The sequence below is a fragment of the Halictus rubicundus genome, chromosome 3 (assembly GCF_050948215.1).
Source record: "Halictus rubicundus isolate RS-2024b chromosome 3, iyHalRubi1_principal, whole genome shotgun sequence".
In the NCBI taxonomy this organism is placed as follows: Eukaryota; Metazoa; Arthropoda; class Insecta; order Hymenoptera; family Halictidae; genus Halictus; species Halictus rubicundus.
The window spans coordinates 7,937,514-7,950,150 of record NC_135151.1 but is presented as its reverse complement, the minus strand read 5'-3'; the positions used below and the strand labels follow the sequence as shown (position 1 = coordinate 7,950,150).

The following is a 12,637-nucleotide window of genomic DNA, read 5'->3' as shown; positions in this document are numbered from 1 at the left end:
TTTCAGTGCGATAGTTATGTAATTATTCCGCCTATGCATATATAGAATACTTAGGGGTCTACAAGTTATGTGTTATTACACATTGCTTAAACTATTAACTGGCAAAAATAATTTTTCAAAAAAGTTGATTTAACACTAATTAATATCGACTAACCGGAAGCTTCTTTGCGTTGGGCTCATTTTTTATTTATGGAGGAATACAAAAAATTCTTTAAACGACTTCGGTCTGGCAATTGTTGTGGCAAGGTGTAATATTGAACTAACTTTGTGTAAAATATCTCGACACCCAAGTTTAAATATCAACTTTCAGAATTTCCAATTATATCATTTACCAGATGACGGCTGCGGTCAAAATGCTATAAGTCTGTCGGGAAGTCGCAGTACCGCGAAGCTAAAGTGTTAGAGGAGAAAGGGGAGTCGTCGCCCTATCTAATTCTGTATAAATATTTGATTTGATTATTGGTTCATTTTTACTTTACTCTTATTATTTTAAGTAGTGTTAACTCATTTTGTTATGTTGAACGAACAACAAGTTCAAAATCATAACGAGATATGTATGTACACATAAATCAATGGGCTATGAAGGTCAATGATATATCATTACCAGAAAATCCTTAAATATCTGTTGACTGTTAAATATCTGTTAAAATACGAAGTTCTCAATGTCAACATTTTTAAACCAGCAGTAACATTATGAAATCGGAAAAAAGTGTTACGGAATAAATCGGTAAAACTTTTGTATCCATTATCTTTTCTTTTTGTCAAATATTAACATTAATGTTCAAATATTTCAATACGATGCAAACATGTAGATGCTTGTGTATAATGCAATTTGACTTGAATAGAATTCGTAAAGCTGCTATTAACAATTTATGCTAATTTCATCGATTTTAGTAGAAATATTATATATGAAATACTCGAGTATTTGCAATATCTATAATTATAACAGCGAAGCACTTTTCTGAAAGCAAGTAGAAAGAAACGCACAGAAGGTGATATAACAATCTACGTTTCATTTGGCATCTTCATTACGAGTAATTGCCATTTTATGGTAACTTTTACCCGGAAATTCGTACAAATAGCTTCTGGTGTAACTGTCTTCGTATTATTAAAATAAGGTACTTAATTAAGCGACCAAAAAATTATGAACGGTCGTCAGATTACACTTTATGGAGTTCGTAACATACAGAGTGTCTACGTATTTCCTGCTGATGATAAATCTGTTTCACAGTACGTTGACTCCGGATTCTTGATGGTCATACTTTCTCGTGACAATCGATCGTAAATTGAGCGGAAAATGTATTGTTAGCTGCAAAAAAAGGAGGCATTGACGTTTACGTAGGTTGCGAAATTTCATTCATTTGCACAGCTGCATAATATTTTGACGCATCAAAATTTAAATGTGTCCTTAAGATTTGAAATAATTATTGCCAATTTTAAAACTTCACATTATACATATACAGGATGTCTCACTTAAGTGTGACCAAAGGTATGTTAAGTTTCATCTATTTTCAATAATTTAAATATTTATAAATCTTGAAATAACGACTATAACGACTTTGTCCAATATTTTCTCTCAAACAAAGAGGTCCGCTGTTGGTGCGATCGACCTGCCCTCTTCATGAGGGCAAGTTTTGGCCGTGATCTGCCATCGACTTGGCATGGAATTCCGCCTGCAAACTTTATACTCAAATACTGAGCCTAACACGGAAATAGATAGGTCGGGATTTGTATACAAATTTTGGTGGCAGATTCATAGCATTGTTATTACAATGCAAAAGACTTTAAACTTACTTTTGTCCGCTGCACGTGTCGAACAAAATGGATCGTTAACGCACGATTGTGACGAGATAACCCAAATTAGATAAATGTAAAAACCATCTAGTGCTAATGTTAGTAATATGCATCTCTATATAGAAATTGTAATTTTAAAAGTTTCTTCTCGACCACTGTAGTCTATGCTGCACGACACGCCACGTCTAAATTCAAATAGATTTACTGAAATATCCGTGAAGCTGTACTTTCGCAGGACACGCGATGGAAATTGAGCGGAAAGAGTCTGGTTCCAGAGTGCAACGCAAACACTGTGAAAAGGAAATTGCAAATCGTCTCGGAGACTGATCCTGACTGCACGATTTCTCGTAAATTTCTAATCGATGCGGTGGATCCACTCAATTTATTGATAATACGTTTCCGAGGTTGTTGCACTTTCCTTGTTGATGGATGTTACACCAAGACTCCGTTGGCTACAGAAAAGTTTTCCTTATCTTCGTTCTTTTTTTTCAGTCAATCTTGAAACAAATATTTCCAATTTTACTAAATAAGTTCGAAAGTGCATTTGAAACATTTAGAACAATATTTTGTCCAATATTAAAAAAATACTATAAAATGAGTGTCAACAAGATTCATTTGCTGTATTGCATGCTGTATGACTTAAACCAGACCAGTTGAAAATGCTCTTGCCCTTAAAACACCCGTTTTTCAAATTTCGGAAGCGAGTTCTTTCATCATTCTGATAAACCTAGATTAAAAAAGATTAAACTGAAGTTAAGGCAGAAATTTTTAAAGTTTTTTGATAGATGGGAGTACGGATGGTCAATACTGCAATGGCTTAAGTAAACGTAACTGTATTAATTTACACTTGTAGTTAACATATACCGTAATACAGGGAGTTCTAACATGTATTCTAATACAGGGTGTTCTACTACTGTATGTAGTAGTGGGAAGATGTTTAACTAATAGTGGGGACCTTGCGGCTCTCGGAGGGGAACAAGTTAGAACTCCCTGCCGTAACATATTGCATAAACATAGATTTACGTTAAACAGATGAATTATGATTAAAGTGATTTTTGTGGCTCTACAGACATTGCAAAAATAAGAAAATAATGAACACTACTAATTTACTTCATTTCATGTTCATTTTTCCGTATACTCGCCGTTTACGAAGTAAACACTGGTCAATAACTGCATGAATACTCTCTATTGTGTATAACTGCAGTATATTATGCGAAGGAGGAAGACAAATTATACGGGACAAAAGTAACTTCTCATTAATGTTTTGCTACAGTGTTAACAATTTATTATGTAATAGTGTAGTAAATGTCTAAGAGGATACAATTTTCTTGTTGTGTTACAATTATGTTTAACATACACCAGAGGATTGAGCAATCTTGTGTCGTACAATAATTAAGCGATTTATCGATTTTTAAATTTTGGTTCATTTCTTATATTGTGTAATATACTACATGTCTAAATGTTGTTAACGAAATTGTTATTATCCGCAAAACATCCATAAATTTTTCAAACTGTTCAACAATTGAGTTGACACAACGTGCAAACAATTGAAAACATGTATAAGATAGTAATCGATATATTACGCTTATTTCCTTATCTAAGTGTGAAACATGCGTTAAAGATTTATTTTTATAACATTTTTAGAAACGTAAGAAATGTGCGAGGATCTTTATTAAATCCAAAACTCACTTCTAATTTCGCATTTGCATCAAAATCCTCGAAATTTCAAAAATTACAATGACAAAATTAGATATAACATTTCGAAAAATAATCTCATTTTAGAACTAACTATTACCTTCTATCCGCCTCCCATTACCTTAAATCATTCTTAAACGATATTCTTAATTTATCCGGAAAAAGGATTAGTCTAATTACTAGATGTAATATGTTGCATTTATTAATTAACAAAATTATAAAATATTCACTTACTTATCAACTCGATGAAATTATTCCTTGAACTTACTAAAGTGTAGAAATAATTGAAATAAAAGCTGTAAATGTACCGCGCTTTTAGTAAAGAATTCCTCGCACACTAACAACATTTGATTTGGTTTTATCTTAAATGAAGGATCGTCGAGGCTTTTTGAATTATCATGAGTAAAATGCGAAATGGTTTCTCGAAAAACGCGAGAATGTGATATGTAAACTACATAGAAACGCCGACGTTATAAAATCGGCGTCAAACAAATTATGTGATGTACGATAATAATTGACTAAAGCTCTTTGGCACGTTTTAAATGTGTTCCAGACCATTTTTCTCTTAGCTTATATTTTATGTCTATTCTAAAATCATTTTTCGTGTGCACTAAACTTATTTATCGTCTGATCACAGCCACATGTACTTCAACGCATCATATAAACATATCCTACTTGCGTTGATTTGAATTGAACATACCGAGGTACTAAACTATACAACGAAACTGTGCTTCTAACTTAAAAGAAAATTCTATTCATTTTAATGAATAGAAAAATGCTCTTCAGTGAGTTATGTTATTTTAAATCCCGTGGGAAAAAAATAATCTAGCACACTACAATTTTGGACGTCTTTCAAGATTTCAATTTAATTAAATACATCGAAATTGGAAAAATGAAAAAATAGGAAATATTTGTACGAGGTTCTGCCATATAAACTCTTTGAATCTGATTTGAGCACAGCATTGTGACGTGTCAGGATGACCCCGAACTGCTAATGAGTCATACACCCCTCCCTACACTAGGCCGAAAATGCATATACATATTTCCAAATTCACTACAAGAGGGACATTCAGTTACAGAATCTTTCCATGTGTGCACTCTGCTAGCTCTTGTAAAATACGCACAACATTAAAAAATTGTACAATTTTTTGCTCGAATTCGTAATTAACTGTAATTTATTGGACTGGTAAACTTCACTAGACGGTTAAACTACGTTTTTTTAAAAAGAATAGATTACAATTGTAAGAACCCAGTCAGCCAAACCTGGCAATGGCAGAAAATCAGCAGAATTTGCTAGGAGACGTAGGCAACAGATTTGCAGCGGATGGTTGGTACAGCACCCCCTACGCCATCAAATATCAAATATCTGTTACACCGATAGAGGACGCGCATATACAATTGTACATTTAAATGTTTAAAGAGCTCTGAAAACGACTGTTTTTCATTACTTTATAGAAAAAACAGAAATTTATTTATTCAGAGTTTTAACAATTTTTAGTAGAATGTATGTATTATAATTAAAATAGTCACTTTTAGTCCTCTTTAAATTTAGAGCTCATTTAAATGTATAATTGTTGGCAACCTTGAGTCAGACGTGCTCACACCTCTATGAGAGACGCCTGGAGGGAAAAAGTACACTACGATTCAGTCGGTTTCGACACTATGTATGAGAAACACCGTTTCCTTTTGTGTACAACTGATTATTAAATAGAAGCCATAATTAGTTCTCAGTATTACAAAGTGTCTAGTTCATCATGGGTAGTTGACTCAAGAACAACCTCACACATGATCAACTGCGGAGAACAGCTCTACTCTGTAAAGGCTATAAACATGGAGGTAGGGGGACCACCAGGAAATCAGAATTTATAAAAGCAGAGAAAGTGGGAAGCATAACATTTGACAAGTGTACGCTGAATGAAATCATGCATGTTCCAAATCTGAGCACGAACTTGTTGTCACTAAATGCAATCAAGGAGGTGATGTATTGTTCACTAAGCAAAAAGCACAGGTATTTGTAAATGAAAATAAAGTCTTGGAAGGAACAAAAACAGAACAAGGCCTCTATACAATAGATTTGAAGTCAAAGAGACCGCGAAAAGTTGTCGCTGCATATTGTTTAGAATATTGATTTACATCAGTGCCGAGCACGTTTGACAATTGAGGCAAAACCGTCCCCACCATATCCTCCACTGTTCCCTTCCAGTAAGCGCCGTAACCGTGGGCCAGAGCCGGGCAACTTCTTCTCAGCCGTCAACTTCTTCAGCGCCACTTCTAGCTCGACAGAAGCCGGGACCGAGTCCCGCGGGCCGCACGCTATTTCTTTCTTAGGATACCAGTCGAATGATTTGAGACGCTGGTAGGCACTAAGGACAGGGAAAGAAACAGTGTGCAGTCCATGGGCCGCCAGTTGGCCGGCTCTGCCGTGGGGCAACGAAGATGAGACACCAGCGAACGCGAAAAAGGTGCGCGCTGCATGAAAGAGAGGTTGGTGGGGGAAGCAAGCATTTGAGGGGCCCCAACCGTGCCCAGCACTGATTTACATGGAGCAATCCACGTCGAACGTAATTTTTAGCGGATAAGGGTATGAAGGGAAATGAAGGGTGGTCAAACTCTTTATGGCTGCGATTACCCCTTCAATGTAGGACAAGGCAGCTCCGGCTCCAATATTTGACATAACAAATGACAATGCAACATGCTGTAGTAAAGCGCGGTGGACGGTCATCTTCAGAGACGAAGGAGGTGGTAAATGAAGAACACCGTAGTCAAGGGTCTCAGAAAGGTTCGGTCTATACTGAAGAATATACAACCCTGAAGAGAAGAGACAACCAAGAGGGGTAAATATTTTCGCATTCGAACCAAGATGTATGGTTCCTGATATGGACAAATCTCGGATAACAATGGTCTGATGGACTGAGTACCTAGCTATTTCTACATGTTAACCAAAATCAAATAAAAAAATCAAATGATGTGAACTTTTTAAAGGGATGTAGACACGTGACTGTGATTGACGCCATTATAATATGATTACACGTATATGTATCAATACAATTCTGTGTAGATGAAATTGAATTACTTAGGTAAAGGCTAGAGATCAATCTAGGAACTGATTTATATTTTCAGTTACCATTGTTTACACAAAAACTGAAGTTTATTTGTCCGAGTTTAATAAGACACATGTTTGGTTAACTGAAATATAAATTAGCCCTGATGAACGTGTGAGTCACTGAGTATCACAAATATTTTCTTTCCCAAATTATTAATATTGACTTAGAGGGATTTCTCGCGAAGAGTGTCTACGTTTAATAAGTGATTAAATTTTGAGTTTGTGAAGGATATCTAATAATTTGAAAATAAAACTCAGTTACTCCATTCAGGATAATATTATGAAAAGAGTTACATAGTTTCTTGTTTTTAATGAAGTATTAATAGTGAACAACAAAAAAAAAAAAAGAACATAGAAATATTTTAAATTGTAGAAGAGAAATTTTTGAAACAAGCTTTGGACACTTACTTTAAAAGTGAAAATTGTATTACATTTGGAATAGTAAAACATAAATTATGCAATTTTGATGTATAAAAGCAATGTAAACCTTAATTTTTCAATACAAAATGAAAATATTTCCTTGAAATTTATATAACTGACCAATTAATGTAACTGGAAAACACGTACTTCGTATTACTAAATATTAATGTATGTAACAGACATTTTTGACTTACAATTATTATAATAACATGCACTTCAATATAGCTCATATAGCTCAATACACGCACACCTGTGTCTTAAGGCAATATTATTCTCCATATCCTAATTTATGCAAGTCTAAGCTTTGCACATTTTTGTCATTACTCTCCTGTTGTAAAATACATTTCCACTTTTCACTATGCTATACAAGTACAAACATACTATAAATCTCATTTATTTTAACCAAAATCTTAAAAACTATAACAAATAGAATTCCTGAACACATAAATTATATGTATAAAGTATGAAGATATAGAAACTTAGTTTGTCAATTATAAAGAATATTTCACAAACATGCATATTTTAGTATAATATGTATGATGTACTTAATTCAAGAATCATTAGAACCATTAGAGAAGAAATAGTTCCATACTGATATATTATAACTACATGTATAATGGTTATTTTTTTTTATAGAATTATGTAATAGACAAAAGGAAAGATAATGTTAAACTTCGCTAAATTTTGGATAAGATAACACTACATATTATTGTGATTCTTTGATTATTTTTAAAAATGATGAAACTACTTGTCATCTACAACATGTTAAGTAAAAATTACATTTTGCAGATTATAATAATCAAATTTGATTGAGTATGTACTTTAAAATAGAAATATTATTTTGCTGTCATTCAGCATATATGTATTGCAGACATACATACATACATACATACATACATTAAACTCTCAAATATTATGCTATACAGTACATCAAAACAAAATGTTATATTAACTTTGGCACTATTATCACACAGTTTACATAAACTGAGGGATGCAAAACACTTCACATTCAAAAGAGAATGTTCAAGTATTGTTTGATGTGTAGAAATAAAAATAAAAATTAATTTAATATTTCATAGACAAATAAATAGAATCAAATTTTTTTTCTTGAAGACGCGAAACAAATAATTTCATTATTCATAGTAGTTGAAACTATTAATTCATATGGAAAATGTTCTTAAAGTATAAAGAAATTCCCTTCCACAAAGAGTTAAATTGTACTAATTTTTAAATAAAGAGTATAAAATGATACCACTTATAAATAATGATTATAAACTGTACACCTGGTACTCACATACATTATTACTTAAAAATTAATGTATTTTTTAAAATAAAACAGTAATGTCTTCAAATCTTACTGGTTCCGTCATATTGCGTGGATACATAAGCACATAGATTGGCCCCAATATCGCACTTAGGAAGTCAAATAAGTTACTTGTGAATAATATCTATTGATCCCATACTATTTTAAAACTCATACTGAAACTTAACAATAAAATGTAGCAATGACAATAAATGGTGACTACATACACATTGTATACATATTATATAATATGTATATAGCAAACCTTTAAAGATCTTCAATTTTAAGCCGCTGAAAATTGGAATTTAAGATCAGACAATCAACAACTTACTAGTGAACTATGTTAGGCATATTAAAGTGTTTAATTATGGTAAAGAATGAAAACATCATAACACTAATTAAAATATCTTAAATTACACTTAGAATAATGTGTATACTGCTTAAAAAAATTATTAGAAATTATCTTAAAATTTCCAGACTTTGTATATTACTATTTAAAGTCTAATAAATGAATATAATTAAGACTTGATTCTCGTAACTATAAAACCAAGTATATATTCATTTTTATTTATACAATGCAACACGAATTTAGTTTCTTATGACAGTAATTGTGCTTAATATTCATATTATTGAATTCATAGTTATGAAATAATTTAAAAACAGACTTTTATATATACATATTTAGAATATCTAATTTTCTGTGTGTTACTCTTACTATAATCTTATTTGATTATATTATATGTATATATAATATATGTATAATAAATACTGTGATAAATAAGAGTATGATAAATAACAGTAGTTGTCTGATCATAAATAACCCTGAAGTTTGAAGTTAATCTGCGACAAAATTTTGAGTGATTTCAGAAGGATACTATATTTCAAAATTTAGAATCTAACAATTTAGAAATGTATACTCTAATATGCAAGTAAACATTAGAAGATAGTTGCTGCTAAATGATAAATAAAACCTACAGGCATAAACTAAATGAATTTCTAAATTTGACATGTATACAAATTAAAATATTGCATCTATTACAATTGCCTAGTAAAACTTTATGACATAAATTATGGAATTTATGTTGTAAATTACATTAATGATGCAATGTATAATTATATTCATGATGCAACTTAAGTTCACATTAGAACTACCAGATCAATACGGATGACTAGTTCCATTTTTCATTTTGTAATTATTACAATTATAAAGATGTTTTTATGAAAACATATTGAATGACTTCATTTATTCCTGCAAATATTATAATATGCCATGCAAAGTCTGAATGAATATAATTTTTCCAGCACTTTTAGTACTCGATAGTTCTAGTGTTAACAATATGCTAACCATGTGTACATGTTATATGTAAATGTATTAAAATTAAAAGTTATGGAAGTTAATATCTGCATGATTAAAAAAATGTAACTTTTTCCTTCATTAATTTTATATACATTTTTTTTATGAATGTTTCACATAACTGTACAAACAATAAGTATATGCTATTGCATTAATTATTAATATTTGAAATTTTCTTTCAACCAGTAAACCAGATTTTAAAGAATTTAAAGGCAGTTTATGAAAATACATTAGATTCGCTAAATATTCTAATCTTATTTTAGCTGCGGATTTTTGTGTTGCTCCACAATCTTGTTACGTAGCAAATTAAAATGTCCAACAACTTGAGACAACTGTGTTTTAAGTGAATCTGAAAGTTGTTTTTGTAATTGTTGCACCTCCAATATTTCTCGATGAAGATTCTCATAATCTTTCGTAACTTGATGAACAGACCTTAATAGACGAAGCACAGAGATCTGTTGAAAGTACAAATTAAACAGCAACTTAAAAACAAAATACAAATGTCGATCTGTGATTTAATGACAGCACTAAATTATAATCGCTTATATTATATTATGAGTGATTAATGTAGACTTATTAAGCATGAAAAAAATGTAGAGTTGAAATGGAAAATAAACTAAAAGAATATAATCCACTACTTTGTGATTAACACTAAATAACTATGATACTGAGATGGTTAACAATGCCAATCAAACGTATAAATGAACACCCTGTAGATTTTATAATCCATGACATCTACTTAAATTTTTTTTAATATCAAAAGTTATTTAGTGCGTCAATATAATAGTTAAAAAATCTAAAATTTTAACCACAATTAAAATTTTTAAATAAATTTCAGTTGCAACAGCATTATAACCAAAAGTTTTTCACAAATTAAGACGTTAATTAACAAAATTATGAATTACATTTTTATTTTGGTTTATAGATTATGTCATAAATGATTACTGTGCTCAATAATGATAATTATTCTGGCTTTAACTCTTTGAGAAAAGATGTAAGGAATACATTAGAAATGTGGGAACTAAAAATCTAATTTGGATACATGTATGTATATAATATAACAAGGCAGAGTTGGGCATTATTCAAATTGTTCCGAACAAGGTATTCTCTCTATTTAATCAAATAATCCATCATTCTTTATTCGAATATCGATTGCAAAATTATTCGATTTATGCAAATAATTGTTGACTGTTTTTGTTTTTATGCAATTTTATGATAATATTTCAGTTTAATTTCATCCTGTACGAATAAATTCTTATTCGGATAAATTTTTATTCTATTACATATTTATTCGATAGTGTCAAATTAAATTTTAGTAGTTAGTCATATCTCTTATCCGTTGTTCAAATAAAACTTTGCCCAACTCTATAAGAAAAAAAAACTAGATATAATATATGCGAATAATAATGATTACTATTTGACTTTTTGTCCTTATAGGAAATAAACATAAAATTTTTAAATATTACACTTTGCATTATTACATTTTGCTTTTCCAACTTAAATTCCAATTGCTAAAACATAAAACTGATATTTGAATTTAAAATCAAATAACATTTGTTACTTATCTTTGTGGTTCATATCATAAACAACAATTACATATTCTAAACATCCTGCAATTCGCAATGTAGACATTACTTTAAACAAAACATACCTCACTATCCGTGTTTTCAAACTGCTTCTCAAAAGTGTCAATTTGCCATGCGATCATATCCAATTTTCCATCGGCTTGTTTAACCTATTTAAATGAAAAAATTACAACAATATTTAAAAATATTCACAGTAGACTAACACTTCATTATTTAGTATTTGTAAACTGTATAATCTGATTAAATGCATAAATCATAAATAAAATGTAGAATTAAAAGTTATTATGGCTTATTTACACTTTGTTCCAAATGCACAATAGCGGATTCCATGTTGATTATTTGTAACTGGTTATTATATACAAATAAAACGTAAATGTCAGAACGCTAGTGTAAAAGTGACGGTTATATTATCACGCTTGAATCGATATGTGCACTCCGAGAGTTTTAAAACAGAGAGGATAGGAGAGTGCTCACGCCCGGGTTTTCGGCGTTCACGATATAGTGCTGACATCTGCTCAGCCTACACGGGGGCTGGTAGCTTTGAAAATCTCTCGTCGGTGATCTCGTCTGTACTGTGACCACAGACGAGGTACAGGAGTAGACCAATCACCCAATGTATTTTTTTGTCTCACGTCCGCGGGGCTCCAGAGCCCCCTTACCATTTTTGTGTCACATTCTACCGTATCGGTCGGAACTAATATTGTGGAACCAATATCACAGACGAGATGTAGGAGCACGCCAGTCACATTATACTGTTTCGTGTCGCACGATATGAAATACCGAGTAATTTTAATTACAAATCTTAATGAGAATCGAGTATCTTGTATACTTCGAATAATCATGCATAAAAGTTACTCTGACATGCTTTAAGACATGCTCAAGACATGCTTTAAAAGTTACTCTGCATCTCGAGTACTATTAGCCATTTTTACTAAAAAGATTAGGTGGTAAGATAGCCAAGAGGGTATTCGACAGCATCATTCGTAAGAGGAATTCTTACAATCGTTAAACAAGCAGAGACAATAAATTTATCAGTGTACATTTATCCGTGGTTCAAAAGTTATTCTGTACCTTGAGTTTTATCATCTTTCTTTACTAAAAAATTAGGTGACAAGATGGTCAAGGCAGTGCTCGTCGACATCATTGGCGAAAGAAATTGTTATAAACATTTATATTATAACAGGAGGTAAGGTTTATACAAACGGCGAGATGATAAGGCGGTAAATCAAGCGAGCCAAGGACGATGGGCAGCGGATTTGATATTTCGGAATTTTGGAAACGATGGCCTCGCGACAAGTATGACAACAGACGTCAACAAAAGGTTTACGTTCACCCGAGGCCGGCCTCGAGCTCGACCAGCTGAGCTATTGTCAACGCCGGGA

General features: G+C 31.7%; 1 protein-coding gene across 1 annotated transcript; it reads right to left on the bottom strand.

Annotated features, from left to right (window-relative positions):
* Positions 1 to 7,607: 7,607 nt before the first annotated feature.
* On the bottom strand, positions 7,608 to 11,699 carry LOC143352562 (uncharacterized). Its single transcript, XM_076785164.1, has 3 exons — positions 11,553 to 11,699; positions 11,321 to 11,404; positions 7,608 to 10,124 (listed from the first exon to the last, which is right to left on the bottom strand). The coding sequence occupies exons 1-3, from the start codon at positions 11,583 to 11,585 to the stop codon at positions 9,924 to 9,926; spliced, it is 318 nt and encodes a 105-aa protein (XP_076641279.1). The 5' UTR covers positions 11,586 to 11,699; the 3' UTR covers positions 7,608 to 9,923.
* Between the last annotated feature and the right edge of the window lie 938 nt (positions 11,700 to 12,637).